Source organism: Sceloporus undulatus, chromosome 1 (assembly GCF_019175285.1).
Source record: "Sceloporus undulatus isolate JIND9_A2432 ecotype Alabama chromosome 1, SceUnd_v1.1, whole genome shotgun sequence".
NCBI classification, from domain to species: Eukaryota; Metazoa; Chordata; class Lepidosauria; order Squamata; family Phrynosomatidae; genus Sceloporus; species Sceloporus undulatus.
In genome coordinates, this window is record NC_056522.1 from 242,538,397 (window position 1) to 242,560,461 (window position 22,065).

A 22,065-nucleotide genomic window follows, 5' to 3' on the forward strand; every position below is an offset into this window, starting at 1 on the left:
TTTGTACAGTCGGCCCACCCCATAGGCAGGCTTGCCTTCCGTGGCTTTGAGCTTACACGGAAGGCAAGCCCTGGCAGAAGTAATGAAGTGTGTACCCACGCTGCGCGCCCCGCACCCTGGGCACACACCCTGTTATTTTCAATGAGGCTTGATCATACACTCTTTTCCCCATACGCGAGGGATTCTAGAATGGATCCCCCGCATATGGAGAGGGCAGACTGTACATTTATTCCTTATCTATGCTTTGTATCTCATTTGATGTTTGGTGCTTATGGTTATTTGGTCAACTATGTTTTTGTGACATACCAATTACTTCTTAAATGTTTACATAATATCTGAGGGTCATAGTTTGTAGTTATTCATGTCTTGAATACAGTTAGATGTCTAATACAACACAATCTAGAAAGGACCTTTATTGGTTAACCAAAATTCACAAAATACATCATGCAAGTTTTCAAAGATCCACTGATTTCTGCATCAGGCAAAAGCTGTTTATAAATCATACAGGAGAAGAAAAGGGACAATGTTAGAGTCACAGACCTACATTTTGTATCAGACATTATAGATTATCACACTCTTAAAGCATTGCTATTCCACTTTAAATGATCTGACTGTCTCCTGTTGCCTTTTTGAGTTTGTAGTTCAGTGAGACATAAGAACTCTCTGGTTGAATATTGTAAATGCCCCTTCCTAAACTGCAAATCCCACAATGCAACAGGAGGAGCCAGACCAGTGGAAGTGCAATAGCAACATTTTAAGAGGGGAGTGCAATAAATTGTTTCTATTATAGTTCAGTTGTTTAGGAGATTTGGTTTGGAGGGATCTCAATGCAGGCAGAGGACACCCCTCCCCACTTGTGGGTTAGATGTCTAGTGGCCTGTTTTGTGCTGACATGCTTTTAAAGCATTTTGGATTGTTTTTCTTTTAAGTGCTAGCTTTTTCCTGGGCTTTTGCATTGTTTGGATTCTCACTAAAAGAGTTATCACGAGCTACAACAACCAACTAAAAAATCTGAGTATGTACCTAAAACAGCGAAAATGTGCCACGCTTCAGAACTAGGTAACACTTTAAAAAGCAAGCAAGCATAAAAAGAAGTTACTGTAATTATGTGATCAGTCGGGCTGATCTTGCTTTGGAAGGAAATGGACAGACAAAGTAATAAATCATCTATAGGAAATTATGCCCTAGCCTTCTCTGGACAGCTATCTATCACCACTCTACCCATTCAAGAAGAACTTCCTTTCCTCATTAAAAAACCAACAGCTTTGAGAACTGCAGATGCTATGAAGCTGTTCTTAGGGAGAGGAAAGACTCTTGCAAGATTGCAGGGCAAGGTATATATTTACTTCATCTCCAATCTGTTTTCCCTCACCTCCTCCACATTCCAAAGGAAAGCAGTTAAGAAACCAGAGACAGGCACCAGTATCACTTAGTTCAACTCAGTTCCTAACACCATCACCATTTTCAGAGATTCAGCTTGAATGGCACTCAGAAAAGGGGAGGGAACTACATTTACAGCACAAAGCCTGGAAGATACTAAGATCTGAACTCATCTAGCAGTTACACACACGCGCACACACACACGCGCACACTCACACACGTATGTATATACCTTATTCCAAAATACTGCACAATAATGAATGAAATATACTTCCCCTACAGAAATTGTAGGGATCGCACTACTGATGATTTGCTACATCCAACTCATCAGGATCAGGTAGAAAAATTAATGCATCTAACCACTACACAAAGTGAGAGTACACTACAGTAAGAGGTCAAAAGTAAGCTTCAACTGTAAATCAACATTTGAGAGAGGATCCTAATATTTTGGCTCTCTTGTCACTGTGCTGCTAATGAGCTCTCAAGACCTTAAACCAGTAAATTTTAAATTTGAACATGTAATAACTTTAAAATTGTTTAATTGTTTTTAATCTTTGTATTTTAATGCTTTGTATTGTTTTAACTTGGACTGATTTAAATTCTGTAAGCTGCTCTGACTCCTTGCAAAAGGTGGGAAATAAATAAATAAATAAATAATCACAATCTAAATATGCAAATGTAACCACAGCATTGCAAATCTTAAACCAGTACTATATGCTTGAGGGAGAGGGAGCTTCAGTGGCTCCTGTATTTGCACAGCTTAGTAAGCGGAAAGTGATTTTACTGTGGACTATTTGGTTTGACAAAACACAGAGAAGATTAATAAACCACAGATTCCAAATGTTGATGCATCTTTGGTCATTCAAGTCCCATTCAGGGGATCATTATACAGAAATGTTTTTTGTATGGCATCTTTCCCTTCCATCATCAATTAGTCAGAGGTGGAAACATTTTTTTAAAGAAAAGTATTCATTTCTAGTATCAGAATTGAAATAACTATAAGCATTGCTAAGTGCAAAGTAAACAGGGTCTAAATACACTAAAGGCACAAGATGCCATTTGATCTTTGAAGCTAAGCAGGGTCAGCTCTGGTTAGTAACTGAATAGGAGACTTGCCAAAGAATACCAGGTACTGTGGGCTATATTTCAGATGAAGGACCTGGCAAAGCCACCTCTGGGTATTTCTTTCCTAAGAAAACCCTCCAAAATTGATGGGATCACCCAAGAAGCCAAAAGGTTAGACCTATTTTAGCTCTCTACTGTGATACAGTGTTGAGGCTATTACCACCACTGTGATAAGTTTATCTGCCAACTGGTAGAGAAGGGGCACATTGATTCATTTCTCCTTCATCAACCCATACTTTGGGTGCTAGATAGAGGAAGAAAAGCCCTCACTTCTGAAATGAGGATGGAAATATAGTGGTCTGGTTGAAGAGCAATACAATGGCTGCTGTCAGTTGGTTATTTGGTAGAACTATTTTTTAAAAATAAAACGACCTTCTGTTTCCCTGTCAGCCAAGACATAACAAATTCATTCTTTTCTGTGGCCAGCATGGAAAATTTTACTTTTTGTGTGGACTATTTATGAACAGTTGTTACCCACAAAAATGCTTCGGTACCGAGCCACCTTCCTTTCAACAATGGTTTTACAAATAAAATGTTGATAGGAATTTAGCATTTTATGGCTGAATTTGCATTGGACGCTGGCTAAAAAGAATTATATGTTGTTTATCTCATCCCAAACAACTTGTGTGCCTTTTGATTTTCCCCTTTTCACTTCACTTGCCTGCAAGAATCAAAAAGAGAGTCAAGCCTGTCATCTGATACCTTCATTATTTTGTTTACTCATGAGGAGGCCCAGTTTACCCAGCTGCTCGAATCTACATGCAATAAAGGTTTTCACAAAGGCAAGATCTGAAAACCCCCACTGTAACGTAACAAAGCAGAAAAAGCCTTCTGTGATTTCAGTGTGGCTTTTTTCAAGGGGGAGGGTATCTGTTATATTGTAAAAAGCATTCCTAAATGTGCCAGATCCTGTCTGATCTTGGAGGCTAAGCAGAGTCAGTCTTGATTAGTACTTGGATGAGAGACCGCCAAGGAACATTAGGTGCTATAAACAATATTTCAGAGGAAAGAACTGGCAAAACCACTCACAAATATTCCTTGCCTAAGAAAACCCTAAGAAATCCATGGGGCTGTCATAAATCAGCAGGCAACATGAAGGCAAATACATACATGTTGTAAAAAGCTTTAGACTTCACAGAAAACAGAGTATAACATTACATAGAAATAAGTATTAAAAACCTTAGCGTTCCTGTTTCAGTATGTGTGCATACCAACCAATCTGATTTATTCTAATCCAAAAACAGTTTCAATTTTTTGAGAAAGAAAAAGAAAATAAACTGAGAGACAATGCCCTCCAGATGCTTTGGACTCCTACAGTAGGCCCTCTGTATCCATTCTTTATCCATAGATTTAACCATCCATGGCTTGAAAATATTTTTAAAATTTATACATTCCAAAAACCAAACCTTGATTTTGCCATTTTATATATGGCACACCATTTTACTATGCCATTCTATTTAACAGGACTTGAGCATACACGGATTTTGGTATCCACAGGGGTCCTGGAACCAAGGGGGGAGGGTACCAGGGATTTGATATGTTCTATATTTTTAACTTGTTAGCCGCCCCGATTGTTCTTAGAGGGGCGGGATACAAATAATAATAATAATAATAATAATAATTATTATTATTATTATTATTATTATTACTATTATTAAGCCTGAGAGGATACCAGGAGCCTACTGTATAAGCATGACCAATGGGTAAGACTCATGGGAGTTGTAGCCTGAAACCTCAGGGTGGGGGGAGGATTATGTTGCTCAACCGTAAGATTAGTATTTAAAATAAAATTATAAAAATAAAAGTTACAAAGCCGATCAAAATGATATATTTGGAATGTGTTTAACAGAATCAGTATGTGTGGCAAACTGGCTAGTAAAAATTCTTTTATAGTGTAGTAAATACAGTACAGGTTGACAGGCAACTCCAAGGCACATGCACAAATGTTATGGAGTCATTTGCAAGATCACTCATCAACTAAAAAGGCTTGTGTGTGTGTGCAATCCGCCCTTTCTCTGGATGATATTTTTTGTTCTTTTAAAAAGTGCTGCATAGCATTGACTATGGATGCTTCATCATTTGTTGCATTTAAAAGATTAGTGCCTCTTTCCTAAATAGTCCAAAGCAACTCACAAAAAATAATTTAAAAAGGCAAACAAGATTAACAAAATGCAGTGTAAATAAACAGGAAACTAGCAAGATGAAAGTATATTCAATAACACAATACTCCATAAAAACAGCAGGAAGAAATCCGAACAGTAATTAACTGTCAGTTTAAAATCAGACAGAATCCAGCCATCCCAAAGTCTTTCTAAAAAGACCTTCACTATGCAGAGAAAGGCTAGCAGAGAAAGTGCAAGACATGTTGCCTGCAGGAGGCAGTTTTAAAGATTAGATTCAATATCAATGTGTTCTTACAAAGTGGATCATTCAGACAGTAGGACACTGAAAAGCAGCTCCTCTCATGACTTCAGGAAACAAACAGCTTCAAATGCAAGAGGATAAAGGCAGTTCTTCAGATACCATGATCTCAAACCATATAGCTGCTAGCACTTTATAGCTAACCATCAGATCTTGGAATTGGACTTGAAACAAATTAGAAGCTAGTGCAGATGTTTCAAGAGAGGTGTTTTGTCCCAAGAGCAATGCTATGGACTTTGGGTGTAGTAAGGCCTCTGGCTCTCAGGAACACAGCCAGAACAAAAGACTTGTCCACAAATTTCTTAAGTTTCAAAAGCTTTACTGGTTATAAACACAAATAACATGAAACTGATTTCTTCTTTCTCAATATTCCTTCCTAAATACCTTGTTCTCTCTTTGGTGGATTCTATCTTTCTTCTTCTGAGGACTATCTTTCTTCTTTTGTGGACTTATCTTTTTGTCAAAGGAAAATACTCTCTGCAGGTCTGACTTGGCTGAAATCTTACTACACACTGAAACTAACTAGAGGGAGACAGCATAAGACCCTGGGATTTTCTACAATCCTTGTCTTTCTTAAAGCTGTAGATCTCTATTTTCCCTTCTAAACTAATACATAGAAAAGCTAATATAATCTCAACTAAATATATGTCTCAAGAGCATCAAAGATGCTCTGGAGGCATGACAAGAGGAGTAACATGTTCCAAATATGCTGTTATACACTCTGTGTCATCCAGATACCTACAGCTGACAAGTCATCACATGTTTAAAGAATGGTCAGACTGTTCAGTACAATGGGACTAAAAGCAAAGATCTAACTACTGCCTCATTTAAACTTGTTAGGCTAGCTTTCCACAAGGAGGTATTAAACACTGCTGCCACCCATTCAGCCAGGCCAATCTTGGCAAGTATGAAAAGAATCAAGAACACAAGCTGACCCTCTCTGGGGACTTTGTGCCCATTTTCAGCTAGCAGATTGAAAAATATTCTACAAAACTGGACAAGCAGAAAGTGAAGGTACATCTATCATATCTGCTCTAAATGCAGCATTCAAATTGGAATAGCCGTCAGTTGCATTATTCCTAAAGTGCCTAGAAAATTAGCCACAAAAATCACTAAGTTATTGGTCCAAAACCCACTGCAGAAATAATCCAGTTTGAGACCACTTTAACTACCTGGCTCAGTGCTAGGGAATTCTGAGAACTGAAATTTTGTGAGACATTTAGCCATCTTTGTCAGAAAGCTCTAGTGCCACAATAAACTACAAATTCCCAGGATTCCCCAGCATTGAGCCAGGGCAGTTAAAGTGGTCTCAAACTGGATTACTTCTGATGTGTTTTGAACCACTGTCTTCTTCTCGTGTATCCCAAGGCTCTCACTATTCAGAGAAGAACCACTGAACAACTCTGAGGGCATCATGGTGACCAGAAAGTAAAGTTTCCATGTTGTCATCCCTACCACAGAATAAACTCTAAAATGAGCTGCAGTACTGTTTAATACCGAGAGCTTTCCTCTATCACTAGTCTGTCCTCTGTTATTTCATGCCTATTAGCTTCTCAGAGGCTATCTGGAAGCCAAGTTTGTTCTACTAATAGTTCAGAAGTGGTTGTGTCAACTGCACGGGTCATTTCCTCATTCCAGAGATCACCAGAAGTGACAAGAAATTTCCCAAGAGCCATGGGGGAAAACAATTCAGATTTATCAGTATCCTGAGGCAGAACATCCTATCAGGCCCACTGAAACTGTAAGTTCAGTGAATAAGGCAAGATAAAAAATTCTCATACTAATCTAGACATGAAACTCGAATTTTGTTAAGTTCTTTCCCAGTCAGATCACCAGTCTCTCAACCAAAACAAAAAGACAAGTCCATGGAATGTCTACTTGAATATGAGTAGCCAGAAACCACTTGCAAAAGCCTGTGGTGCCATGGTGACTACAGACTTCTGAGTCATTCCCAGAGTGAAACTTCAGCATGGATATTGAAGTCCCAGAAGAATGGGAAAAGGTAATAACATATCTCTCTCAAAAATGGGGAGAAATAACAACCTTAAAATTTAGTTAAAATTAATGGAATTAAAGTACAAACTAAAATGGAAATCTAAAATTATAAGACAATTAAAAGTAAATGAAGATGGGAAACTTCATGGTAACTACAACTATAATTTATTTTTATGTTATCTTAGAAATGCAAGACAAGACAACTAAGGGAAAAATTAATAATTATGGGCAAAGAAGGAAAGAGGAAAGATAGGAATGTGCAAATGAAGAATTGTGCAAATTCTTTGCTTAGGCATAAATATACAGATGAATAAGTGAAATAGAGACTCCTTCCCTCTTTTCTTCTAGTAGAGAAAACAAAGAAACACCAAATATAAGAAAAGGAAGTCTTATTGAAAGCTCAGAGAAAAAGACTTAACAAGAATATGATTTCATGTTCACAACTGTCCTATTTGTTGTTTGTCTCCTTTTTATGTAGATGCGATTGTTATACGTTTTGTGAAGTCGAAGGCTTTCATGGCTGGCATCCATAGTTTTTTGTGGGTTTTTCGGGATATGTGGCTATGGCCACATAGCCCGAAAACCCCACAAAAAACTATAGTTATATGTTTTGTTTTTCTTTTTGTATGTAAAATTTTCAAATAATTAAAAAAAAAGCTATTGAAGTTCACAAAACAATTTACAGTATTTGGTACATTGCAACATCACTCCCAACATCCTCTTGGCTACCTAAGGCAGTGATGGTGAACCTTTTAGAGGCCAAGTGCCCAAGCTGCAACCCAAAACCCACTTATTTATTGCAAAGTGCCATGTCCATCTGGCTTTCCAGTAACAAACTCTGTGCTGGGGCAATGGCACATGTGCCCACAGAGAGGGCTCTGACTGCCACCTCTGGCACGTTTGCCATAGGTTCACCATCACTGACCAAAGGCATGTTGGCTAGTAGGACTTATACCTGGTATAAAATTATTGAGCAGTTCCACTACTGAAAAGAGTTATTTTTAGAGGTCAATTTTAAGTAATTCATATTCTACAATAAACTAGGGGGGGGGGGGGGGGAGAGAAAATGATGCAGAATACAAAGGCCTCTTAAATTGTGAGGAAGACACCGAAATGCACAGCCACAATTCTGAGAATAAAATTAGTAAATTTTGCCTTAGAAATTATATTACATCAAACATTATATATAAGCTCTTTAATGGCAGTACTGTATTTTAATTCTCAAGAAACATTACTGTTTATCATAGTGTTAGAGAGGTAATACATTCTCAAAAAATATCAGTAAGTATGGCTGAATGCAAACAAAAACCATGTGTTAATTACTTAAGGTTACTAGCTGTGCTGGCCAAATGGCCGTAATAAAGTTATTATTATTATAAGGTTACTAGCCAGGATGGATTACGACCCTGGAAATCAGTGTTTGATTCCTGCTCAGCCATGAAACCCACGGGTGCCCTTGAACAAGTCACACTCTCTCAGCCTCAGGGGAAGGCAATGCAAACCTCTTCTGAACAAATCTTGGCAATAAAACACCATGATAGGTTCGCCATAAGGTACACCATAAGTCAGAAATCACTTGAAGGTACACAACACACACACCTCTACTGTATTAAGAAAAGTTCAAGAACCCTTATGGTTGGGATGGGGAAATCTGATTTGGGAAGCATATGTGGGACCATGCACGTCCAAGGACAGAGTATAAGGGACCACCTGGGAATAAGCCCTCCCCCCCCGCAACAATTTTTCAATCTGCTCAGAATACTTTGGTTCTAAGCAATTGTTTTCATGTCTTAAAAACACAACTCATTTCTGTGTATGTCAGCTGCAATCAAAATGCCTTCCGAAATGAGAGCAAAAGAGGCTTGCAAACTGAATGGGGAGCCCTTGTTCTGCTACACCTGCTTTCATGCTCAATGAACAAGAAAACATAAGTTTGTTTTTTTAAATCATACCACTGTAAGAGCTGTTGTGCAGAAAAGAACAGCAGTCAAAATGATTAAGTTATGAATCTTAATAAAGGCTCTGAAGACAAAACATCATACTTGACCAAATTCATAAACAGTAGAATAGCTGCATGCATGTAATGCAGCAAAAGTGATTTTTGAATGATGCAGAAATTTCAGGTACAGTGAAACCATTTAAATATTTGAGACATCAGAACAAAAACTGTTTTAAGAGCATTCTGAACACAATTGAGTAAGGCTACCAGTTGAACTACATATACCTTTTTTTAACAAGGAAGAAGAAAATGGCAAAAATGTTTTAAGACTGAACTACTGGGATGAAAATTAGATAAGTACATTCATAGTGGCCTTCTGTCTGAAGTCTCCTACACCAGATTTACTGTTTTAGGGGAGACCAGGGGACACAGAAGAAAAAACATTCAATTGCAATGGAATGAGACAGAACTGATTATACAGTGACATTCTGAAAACACCTGTCCCTCCATATTTGCAGCTTTGACTTTTGCAGCTTTGATTATTTGCGGATTTTTAAAAATATGTTCTCTCTAGGAGTATCTATGTCCTCCAGCACAACTCTATGGTCAACTTTAACCAAAAGTCACACTGAAGGCCCTAGAGATTCCTAGAGAGAACACTCCACTAGGCATTTGTAGCTCCTCCACTGCAATTCTATGGTCAATGTCTGACAGATATTGACCACAAAGTTGCACTGGAGGTCCTAGAGATGCCTAGAGTGGTGTTCTCTCGGTAAAAAAAATAAGTGTTTTTGTTATTGCCCCTAACCCTAGAGAATGTGGAGGGACAAGTGTAGTTTCAAAGTATTTTCTAAAAGTTATTTTGTTATTTGATAACGAATAAATCTTCCATTTGGTCTAGTGTGATTTAATCCACCCTTTCTATTGCAAGAAGGGGAAAATATTACTCACTGCCACTTGTGCTGAATCCATGAATCGTAGTCCAAAGTAGTCACTTTCAATGAGGTCCAGATGGTACATGATCTGCTCAAACAGATGCTGTCCTTTGGCTTTTTTCTGAAATAACAAGAATGTGTGTGAGGAAGAAGATTAGTTGCTGATTAACTTTATTTTCCAGGCCAATTCTACATGCACTCTGTTGAGAAATACTCACACCCACCCCGAGAGCCCTGTTTTCCAGACTCTAATTTTGTCTACTGAGCTTAAAAGCTGTACAGGGGCAAAGTAATAATTATCAGTTTTAATCCTTTAAAAAGTAATGATTGGCCTTAGCTTGGTGGCCTTTAGATCTGTAACATGCCATACGCTATGCAACCTTATTCCAAAATCTTCATCTTCTTTCAGTAAGGTCAGCAGAATATTTGCTAATAAAAAGATAAACAGCATTAATGGAAAAGGCTGCAAAGTGTTAAGATTCCCTAGTATTTAAAAAACTGTTTTTAGTGATGTTAAATCATAGAGCCTCTTCCACTTTTACACTGTTGGTTTTATATGATGTAATATTTTTATATCTTCTTGGTCTTATTCTGATCTTATTATGTGCCCTCTTTAGTCATTATTCATGGTATTTATTATTTGTAATGCTTGTACAACCTAGAATGCTTTTGCTACTCTGAGGTTTAAAAGTACAATAAGTGAATAAAATAAGATTAGGCAATGTTATGAAGCCACTTAAATCAAAATTTAACTATCTCAGCTTCTTAAACTGACAGAAGACCTTGCAGCCTTATACAGTATAATCAACAGCAATATCATCAGTGGCATACTCCATGCCTCTCAGTTTGACAACAAAACAAAAGGTTGTGGTTTTTGCACATTTTGGGAACTCTTCAGGGAAGCAGAAACATATTCATTTGTAAATTAAAATGAATCCTCACCCCACCATACCCACCATGAGAAGGACGTGGCATTCTTGACCTCTACTAGGCACAGACACACAAAAACACAGGGTGGAATAGGATTGGTTTGACTGAGGTCGTAACACTTAATATATGTGGAAGGATTAGGTGAAGTTTGCATCCCTCAAGACTAATTCTACAAACACTTCAGAGACAGAAGTGCTCCCTATCTTCTCCCAACCTTAAGATTAGTCTATTTATTTCTGCACAAGCTTTCACAATGGCAGCCCACTGGGGCTTATGCTTATACATAAATGTGCATCTTAAAAGGTGTCACAAGATTCTTTTCTCTTTTTGTACAAAAAGACTGAGGTTCATGATAACAAAAACATTTAATGGCCCTGACCCTTCTGAACTAAAAGAATCTGTGGGAGTTGAACTTATTGTGGGAATCCTAATTAATCACACCCAGAACTCTTTCAACTTGGGAAAAAAAGGATAGTCCCTGATAACCTAAAGTATCTGCAATAAGAGATTAAAACAGAGTTGGTGGATATGCATATTGAAGTATCTTTCAACTCCAATCCTGACAGAACAAAGAGAAATACAAATATTTCCCTGCCTGCTTTGAGATATCTGAGCTTTCTTTTTCACCTGGCACCAGATCTCAGCAGTTATCACCACTGAACTAGATTGTGGGGGGTAGGCAAACCAGAAAGTATTGCTGCAGCCATAAAGCTCAGCTTTCTTGTGTCAGGCAGGGGGATTTCCTGCTTGTTTACTTCCCTTGAACCCACAGAGGCCCCAAGTTAATATCAGTGACTGAAACCAAAGCTACTGAGATGTTCCGATTTTTTTGGTCATTAAAAGGTGTTTTCCTTAACCATTTCAGAAATCACTATGATGACATGCATCCTGAAATGCAGGAAGTGCCTGAGAACCTTGTGGAGTTTATTTTTAAATGCACTCTATGAGCATCACAGAATCTTAGATTTCATTTTTAACCATCACAGGGAATCTGAATGTCCATGAGCAGAGCTGTTAAGCAGAACCATACCACAAAATTGCCTAGTAAACTAATACAAACTCTCAATAACCTCATACATACAAAAGTATAAATTGAAGAGAAAATTTAAGTGTTTATCTAAAACTATCAATGTTTCTACATGGCCAAAGTCTCTTGACTCTGTATTGTACTTGAGAATTCACACAGTAATCAAACTGCTCCTTTTAGGAAGACCAGCAATCCTGGCTGTAGCATACATTTTTCAGGATATTTGCCAAATTATTTATACTGATGAAAGCCATTTATGTTCTTATTCCCTCCTTGTGAATATCTTGCCACTTGTTTGAGCTTTTTAGCAAAAATCAAGGCATAGAAAAGCACATTGGCTGAAATCCCATTGTAAATTAGTTTCATAATAGAGACTAGAAAGTGATATTGGAGATACTGAATTGTAACTGTTGTTGCCCCAAATAGTTGAAAGTTTTTTCTTTGTACAAGAATACCAAAACTCTACAACACCAGAGCATAGGATGACATTACACATATCAAAACCACTGAGAGGTTTTGTCATCCATAGATTAACGACTGTTAAAGCTCACCACTACAGTAAGTTTCTCTATAAATCCCTTCAAGAGGCCAAATACTAATCAAAACCATTCATGCCTGTGCAATGACCTATGGAAGGAGCCTAATGGGTCAGTGATTAATCCTGCCTGAAATTTGATCTCTACCTAGGCAATTTCCCTTTTAGTCTCAAAACATGAACAAAAATCTACTGTAGTTTGTGTGCATGCATGGGCCTTCAAGTCGCCTGCCCATTTATCGTGACTCCATGAATTTCATAGGGTTTTCTTAGTCAAGGAATACTCAGAGGTGGTTTCTGCCAGTTCCTTCTTATGAAATACAGTGGGCCTGCTGCATTCACTAGGGTGAGGGATGCAGGACCCCTGTGAAAGTGGAAAAACTGCAAATAAAAAAACCCACTATTTTTTTACCTGAAGGAATACCTCTCTAGAATTCTCTAGGTCCTCCAGTGCAACTCTATGGTCAACATCCACTGGAAACTGATTATAGAACTGTGTTGGAAGACCTACAAATGCCTAGAGACGTGTTCCCTCTAGGGATGTCTAGGTCCTCCAACACAACATCTGGTAAAAATTGGCCATAGAGTCATGCTGGAGGACCTAGAGATTCCTAGAGAGAATATATTAATCAAATCTGCAAATAGTCAAAGCCATAGATGTGCAGGGTTAACTGTATAATCTACAGCATCTAATATTCCTTGGTGGTTTCCCATTCAATTACTAATCAAGGCTGATCCTGCCTAGCTTCCATGATCAGATGAGACCGGGTACTTTTAGGGTACTTATAGGCCCACTGGCTATAAATTATTAAAAAATCGCCATCTAAAGACAGACTGTTAGGGCTATCACTGTGAAAAACCTTTTACACTGAAAACATCAAATTTGTAATACAGAGAGTACTCACTTTAAAGAAGTGGCAACCAATGAATACTAAAATCCCAAAGATGCCCACACAGAGAGAGGACATCATTCTTGGAAAAGTGCCCTGCTTAGGAACAGGAAATGTGAACTAATGTTACCGTACCATGGGAAATAATGAATGCCCCCAAGCATTCATTCTCAATGCAGTTACCAGCACTTTTTGCCATGAGACCCCACAACTCTCTCACTGCTTTTTCCCATGCCCAGCATCCCAGAGGGGGTCACAGAGCAAAAAGGCACATGAACTACTGCAAAATAAAGTATATTTGAGGCCAGAGACTAATATGACTGGAATTCAGATATTAAGAACAGGGCTTTATTTTTACCTCAAAAGCCATAGAAAGTGGGGAGTAACCAAAAATTGGTTTTGCAGTACAGGCTCTTCTTTGTCTTCCAGAGTTAACAATCTATTCTAAAGAGGGGAGAGATATGGCCATTCCTCTCAAGTAAAGTGAAATGAGTATGATGGGGTATTCTAAGAGATGCATAAAAGTGTTAAGAGTAAAATGAGCCTGTGATGACTGTTCAGTGTGTTATTGTAATAACCAGGTGGCAGCCCTGGGCAAGTTTTTCCTGAATATTAGTGGACACCTTTAAATTAGTTAATTTAGAACAATTTGTCATCTTTAATACAATGGATCCTTGGTATCCACTGAGGTTTGGTTGCAGGATTCCCTGTAGATACCAAAATCTGTGGATGCTCAAAATCCACTATATACAATGGCATAGTAAAATGGTGCTGATTGCATTTAAAAAGGCAAAAATCAAGATTTGTTTTTTGGATTTTTTAAAAAAACATTTTCAAGCTGTGGATGGTTGAATCCATGGACACAAAATCCAGAAATATGGAGGGCTGACTGTAAACATGAGTATAATTACCGGTAACTTTGCCCACCTCCATAATTATGAAACATCACCAACGGTCTGAATAGCAATAATATTAAAATTAAAGAGGAAGGATTCAAATACATAGACATATTAATCTGGAAAATCAGTATGTAAAAGATCTTGTAGCACTTTGGAGAGGTATCTGAGGAAGTAGACTCAGGTCTACAGAAGCTCATGCTACCAGCTTCTTTCTTTTAGTCTCAAAGCTGCTAGACGATCCCTTTGTATAAAGAGGATGGAATTATGGAACATCATACTTGAGCAGCAGTGATACTAAAGAGTTAAGCACTTGAGTTCTGATTTGCAACCCGAAAACCTGCTACAAAATAGAACTAAACTATGGTATGCAGCCCAGTCCAGAATGCTATTTCACTAGAGATTATTCCAGAACAGACAAGTGCAGAATAAAACTGTCTTTTGCTTGCTTTCTGGGAAAATGACCAGATTGGAAAGATTTATGGCCCCACTCCTTTGTTTTGGATCCACCCTATGGCTTTAGCCCTACCTACTGCAGAAATGCTGCCCTAAGAATTTTCCCAAACTGGAATTCAATTTATGGGCCAAAAGAAGTTGCCTTGTTCTAAGGAAGGAATCTGCTCCTTTGTGATATTTCATAATTGTAATAATTGTAATGACAATATAATTCAAAAGAAAAACATACAAAGAGGTTTTTGACAGCAGAATCACATACTGAGCTACAAACTGACCAGAGGCATTTAAACCATCTCTACTTATAATTCATAAGGCTTCTGGAAAAACAACAGAGTCGTATTCAATACAAAGCAACCTTCTTCACCTGCAGCATACTAGAAACAGAAAGGACTTTCAATGCCTCATTCAATGAGTAACACAAGCTGTACACTCTTCCTTCACAACATTACTATTAAACTTTATTGTAATAGGATACATGATACTTAGCTAACTTTATTTGAATCTGCTGATATGATGAGCATTTAAACATTTACTTAATGTTCAATTTCTGCTTCCACACCTCAAAAACCAGAACACTGCACTCTCTGAACTATGATTTCCGCCTTCAAATCCTAAACTGCAATTTTGAATTCCAGCCCTGCAGAAATTAAAGATTAACCACAACCTTGCATTACAATACATTATCTGAATACAAATTTGTTTTCAAGGTTCCAAAATTAATGTTCAGATTATACTACAGTGAACATTTACACGTGATCACAAGACAATAAAAATGAAGCCATTATCCAAGAGATCTGAAGTGCTGTTACTTGGCAAGTCAGTCAAAAACAATTTAAAACCCTGTGGCATCTAAAACAATAATAAACTCACTATGGTGAGAGTAAATTCTTATCTAAGAAAGCTCATGTCAGAAATCTGTTCCATTTTTTAGGTTTCACCATTGTAGGAGGTGTCACAGGCAGAAGAAATTTAACAACCCTTACACTTTTGAAATTTGTCACATACTGTATAAAAAACAAGATTTCAGATTCCCTAATTGCAAGACCTATTACCATCAACTCTGAAGTCTAAATTCAAATTGTTATATGCAAGGAATTTAGACCCATTTCCAATAGAAACTTGGCGAGTCAAGATTTACATAAGTTTCACTGATTCAACTGATGTATTCTAGTTCACACTAATAACTGGGTTTACACTGGAATAACTTTTTCACATATATTAGCACATGTTTCTAATTTTTCCACCATTTATTACTTTGGCATTCACAGATATCTTGGGAATAACAAAAGAAGATACTTTCTCAAATGTAACTCAACAAAGTTGAAAAAGATATTGAAGTTTATCATACCGGTAAGTCCACGCTGACATCTGTCCCATCCAGTAAGGAGACTCTGCATGTGATTATAGACTTCTCATCTCCAGCTGCAGGGATATGAGTGGCAGCTCTCTGAGCCTCTCTTAACCTTTCTTTCTCAGCATGCTTGCGCATAGACCTGCGCCCAAGGGTCCGTCGAAAGAAACTCAGCATCTTTACTAGGAGGGCAAAGAGAAAGATGTGGTGAATATTTCAACAGGAAAAAGACCAATGATTTTCAAATGAATTATTTCAAAATCAAGCCAGACAGAAACTTTATGGGATGCTAGTGTTTAACTGCCCTGTGATACAGAAAGACACCTTCAAAGTAAATAAACCTAACACTCCCATAATTATTACATCCTTTACCAAAAGTCTTACGGTCTACAGAAATACCGTGTCCAAGAAACATTTGGAAATTAGACATCCCAAGAACTCTTGGCAGATGGATGCCCAGATCTTTCTGAAAAGAAACTTCAGTAACCAGATGATTGCAGAACTTGTACAGGTGGTGGGATAGAGGAGGAAGTAGGGATTTATAGCAAGGGTTATACAACTGGGCAAAACTTCACAGCATCTGACATGTCTTCATGGCACTATACTACATCAAGCTCTCAGCAACTGTATACTTCAAGAAGGATTCACTGAACATTAAATATAAGACTCAAGAATGCAATTATCATAGAAGTAAAGGAAGTCTGACATGCAGAATGAAAACATCTTATGGGTATCATGTTGCACTGTTACTGAAGTGATTCAAGCAAGAATGTGAGATTCAACATTTAAATATTTTGTAATATATATATATTTCAAGACCCAAATAGGCTAGTGGCTTCAAAATTAGCCCCCATGAATCTGCATCTTGCATGACTGATGATACACAGATAAACCCAAATAACCTGGAGCTCTAACAGAAGTTTCATCCTCTACTCTGAGCCCAAAAGGATAAACTGGTACATACGCCTTCCACCTTCTGTCTGTCTGGACTTGTCTGCCTGAAAGGCTGGAATTTTTAAAAGGTCAAGTTGGCACAACTGGAAGACTTAAATTTCAAGCTACACCAGACATATTACTTATAGCATAAGCCTGCAGTATTATCAACATTATTGGATTATATTATTGATCTACCCCAATGCTGAATATTAGTCTCAATTAATTCAAGGTTGGTTGTTGTTTAAACAATCAGTTTATCAAAAAGTAACCTGTAAGAAATCTTAACTTAGAATATATAAAGCACTTAATCAGACCAATAATTCAGTAAATCTTAATACACTGGTAACACTCTGTGAAATCTTAGGAAGAGTTCTTTACCAGTACAGTACTTTCATTCAAATTAACCTCCTGAAGATATTAAAGATTTAAGCTGGTGTTTAGGAATAAGTTACTTGTTTTACCACTCAGTTATGCCTCCTTCCATACAGGAAGGGTTGGGGAATTTATCTTGACCCACTAGACTAGTGATGGTAAACCTTTTAGGGACTGAGTATCCAAACTCAAAAGGTGTTCCTCCTCTTCCTTTGCCCTCTTGTCTCTCCTCATGACCTCCAAAATGGCTTTGTGTGCCAGAGAGGGCACACACGCCTTATGTTCGCCACCACAGCACTAGACCCACTGCTCTATATCCATAGGTAGAGTATCATATAACAACGGAGTCCAATAGTACTGACTGGCAGATACTGACATGATTATCTCTCTTTCATCTGTTTGTTGGGTCCTTCCATACCACATCCTCTAAATACAGATACTGATGGCAAAGTTTCATATGCACATGCAGAGAAAATGCTTTCACAGTTCAGTAGTTACACATACCTGCAGCTTTGGCACGAAAAAATCGTTCAGTGTGATTTTTAATAGAATGTGGGAAGCAGATAAAATAGTGTTTCAGAAAGGTGATTTATAGATATAGGTGAGATTATTTATATATTTGAAAGTATGCTGTTTGCAAAGACACAGCCTCAGAGTAGCCAAGTATACAGGTAGTGTCTGTATTAAATGTGAACAGGTACCAAATGACAGAAACATGCAGACACATAGGGTCATTAAAGACCGGTGCTGAGAAGAGACAAAAAATGGAAGCATGTCTGCAACCTACCAGTGAATGCAACACTACAGCTGAAGCCATAACGTAACTTCTCAATTAAAAAAAACATTCACAACTGCATAGAAATTGACCTTAAGGCTCCCAAGACCCTAATGGTGATTTTCCTTTGAGCCACCATTCACTGAACTACAGTGCCAATTAATTCTGGGTTTAGGCAACCAACAAATTATTTTTGTTTTGACCTGTGTGATGCCTGCAAATATGCGAACTGGCAAACATACAGTATGTTATTGTTTCTGAATAAAACTGTAACAACTATTTGAAACAGACAACAGCTTACACTGCAATTATCTGAACTATTCAAGCTTAAAATTTCCCTTCCACACAAGACCTTTCATGGTTTCCAAGCAAAAGAAGAAGTTCTCACAACAGTGATATTTTTTGTATGTATTACCACTGGGAGAATCCTTGTATTATTCACTGTACATATAACAAACCCAAATATCTAACTGTTGCTTGCATGACTAGCTGAAAAGCAGAGACAAACATTTCAGATTTGGAAAGAGGCTCAGAATGAAATCAGAGTTATTGTGCCATGCTCTTCAAACATTAACTATAATCAAACTATAAAGGTCTGGAGTGTGTTTTTGGTTCAGGAATAAGGCCAGAACCTAGAAAAGAAAGGAACCGATCTGTTACCAGGCTCCAAAATGAGGTCCCTCAAAAATTCTTTTCAAAAACAGAATGGGTTTTTATTTTTGCTTTGGTGACAGTGCAATCAGTCAAGAAAACAACATGTTTGACTCAGAGCTGTTCCTTTTATCCTAAGGCCTGTTACAGACAGGCCAAAATAAAGCTGCTTCGAGTCACTTTGGAGGTATGGTATTTCAATGATGCATGCGTCCTAAGAGTCCAAAAGCCGCACCAAAGTCACGCTCTGGTCCTAAGGACTGGAGTGCAGCTTTGGTGTGGCTTTTGTACTCTTAGGACTCATGCATCATTGAAATACCATACCTCCAAAGTGACTCGAAGCAGCTTTATTTTGGCCTGTCTGTAACAGGCCTAGGAATTGTAAAGAGGTGCTTCAAGCTTTGCTTCCTTGGTTGATCACATAAGAGAAGGTGGAAGGCACTCCAAACCATCATTTACAGTACAGTACCATACTCCTATAGTGTGAAAACCCCAGCTTTAAATAATCTCTTTTAAAAGACATGGCAATGTAGGATTACACTGGGGAGAAGCCACAGTAGAAATGTATAGAGGCTGTTACCAAGATTGCAAGTACAGTACTGTGGAAAGGAAAGATATAAATTACTCATATTCTAGTAAAACAACCCATATGAAAAGTGAATCTAAAGCAATTTCTCCCTCTGTTCCACATGAAACCACACAAGTTTGGCTTTAATATTCAATTAATATGACGTGTGTGATCAGCTTTACAACTCACATGTATCACTGGCATATCATTAGATCAGATATCTTCCATAGCAAACTACACAGATCCTCTTCCCCCACCCATCACATATATACAACAAACTGAGTGTATGAAATTTCATTTTAAACTCAGGGTGGAACAGTACAAATAAAATCTGTGTGGGAAAACGAATCAGGGGGCTATATGTGATGGTGATATCACCCCGGGATAAGGAGAAAAAAAACACAGTTTGAGCTCAATCTAAGAAGAATATGGGATAATACCCAAGCTAATACTGAGTGCATAATTCTCCACTGTAATATACTAATAACATCAAGCCAATTCATTCACACAATTCTGGCAAGGCACAAGGCTTCCAAGCTGCTCCAAAAGCCTTGTGTTTAGAAGGCAGCTCACAAGAAGATTTAAGTAATAATAATAAGTGAATACTCACCTCAGAAGTTGGAAAGATGAAGTAAATTATGCATGAATGCTTTGAAAGTAGGGAAATTTAAAAAATACAGTGCAAAATTGACTAAGATTAGCTTTACTTTTGCACTGTTTTTTTCCTAATCACCCTGTACAGTGGAGAAGAGAGGGGGTAAACATTAATTAATCCTCCCACGGCTGTATGGGTGACAGTATATCTAGCAGAAAGAACAAACTCAATTAGCACTTACAAACAAGGAAGCAACTAACACAGGTGAGAATATTGAAAGGAACTAAATGGAGGAGCAATAAATACATACGAGCTACAGGAGCATTAAGACTCATGAAAAGGTAACCAGGAAACGAAGTACAGGTTGAGCCTCCTTTATCCAAAATGCTTGGGAAGAGAGTTGTTTGGGATTTCAGATTTATTATTATTATTTGAAATATTTGCACATATCTAATGAAAATATCTTGGAAATGGAACCCAAATCTAAACGTGAATTTCATTTGTTTCGCATAAACTTTAGACAGAAGGTAATTTTAAACATAATACAGTATTTTTAATAACTAAGTGCATGAAACAAAGTTTGTACACACCGAACCATTTGAAAGCAAAGGTGACACTATCTCAGCCTCCCATGTGGACAGTGTTGGAGAATTTTGGAATTCCAGATAAGGGATACACAGGGCTCTTGTTGCACCTCTGTTAGTCAGTTAGTCTCCAAGGCGCTTACAAGATCCCTTTGTATACAGTATTGATTTTCCAGACAAACTGACCATGTCTTTGAATTCTTTTGTGGTTACTGTTGTGGGCCTTCAAGTAGTTTCTGACTTATGGTGACCCACAAGTGGCCCTATCATGGGGTATTCTTGGCAAGATTTGTTCAGAAGAGGTTTGCCATTGCCCTTCCGCTGAGGCTGAGAGAGTATACTCACCTAAGGTCACTATAGCCGAAATTCGAAAACTGGTCTCCAGAATTGTAGCCCAACACTCAACATTTTTTAATTCAACCACCATGGATACAGGAGACTAAACCTGTGTTTTTAAAACAGCTTTTTAAAGCCTCAGGGGTGCCTTTTGCCCTTACTTTATCCCGCACTTAATCCCACCTTTGTCACTATGCACTGTCTTTCTCCACACACACACACACACACACACACACACACCCTATAATGTTTTGTAGCTGGTTTTGGGACAAGAGGAGGAAGAGAGAACAGAAACAAAGCAGATTACACACAGAGTACATCCAGGGATAGCACGTTGGCTGTATAGCAAAGTCCAACAACATCCAAAATCCACCAACAGTAATACCTTTATCAGACCAACCAAAATGTACCATATACATGTTACAAACCACTTGCTTCTTCATCAGGCAAGGTGTTAAAAACCATATAGGAGGGGGAAATTGATACATTTTGATTTAACTGATAAAAGATGATAAAATACACACAGGGTAGAAGCAGCCACAGAGGTTTGAGTGATGGACTATGACTCTGGAGACCAGGGTTGAAATCCCTCCCCCTGGCCCTGGAAACCGAGTGGGCAACCTTGGTCGAGTCACACTCTCTCAGAGGAAGGCAAAGGCAAAGCCTCCTCTGAACAAATCTTGCCACGAAAATCCCGTGATAAGGTTTTCATAACATTTCCATAAGTCACTTGAAGGCACCCAACAACCACAACAAAAGAATTCAAAAGACATGGTCCTGTTAGTCTGGAAAGCCAGTCTGCAAGGGGATCTTGTAGCGTACCTTTGAGACTAAGGTCCAAAACACACTGACGTAATAATCCAGTTTGAGACCACCTTAACTTCCCTGGGAATTCTGGGAAGTGTAGTTTTGCAAGGCATGCAGCCATCCCTGATGGAAGAGCTCTGGTGCCACAATAAACTACAATCCCCAGGATTCCCTAGCACTAAGCCAGGGATGTTAAAGCGCTCTCAAAATGGGTTTTTGCTGCAGTGTGTTTTGGACCTAAGTTAGTCTCAAAGGTGTGCTACAAGTTCCCATTGTATCCAGAATCCCCAAATTCTGGATACAATCCCCATTCACATTTCACACACACACAGTTTGAAGCGACATATATTATATGAAATAAACAAATATATATATATATCAAATAAATATATTATTTATTTATTTTAAAAATACTGTGTTTAAAATGACCATAACTTGAAATAATTTTGTTATGTCTAGCTATGTGCCTTCATACTCCATACTGTACTTTGAAGTGAACATAACTTGAAATATAAAAATTATATATATATATATATATATATAATTTATTTAAAAACACTG

At 37.9% G+C, this 22,065-nt stretch overlaps 1 protein-coding gene across 4 annotated transcripts in view; it reads right to left on the minus strand.

Moving 5' to 3' along the window:
• Window positions 1–22,065, minus strand: part of EPB41L5 (erythrocyte membrane protein band 4.1 like 5) — a 133,640-nt gene that overhangs the window by 110,661 nt on the left and 914 nt on the right. For all 4 annotated transcript variants that reach the window (XM_042469377.1, XM_042469366.1, XM_042469385.1 and 1 more), the window contains exons 2-3: window positions 15,878–16,062; window positions 9,812–9,916 (exon numbers count right to left, since the gene is read on the minus strand). In XM_042469377.1, coding sequence (XP_042325311.1) covers window positions 9,812–9,916; window positions 15,878–16,057 — 285 coding nt within the window. In that variant the 5' untranslated portion in view covers window positions 16,058–16,062. The remainder of the gene's footprint in view (window positions 1–9,811; window positions 9,917–15,877; window positions 16,063–22,065) is intronic.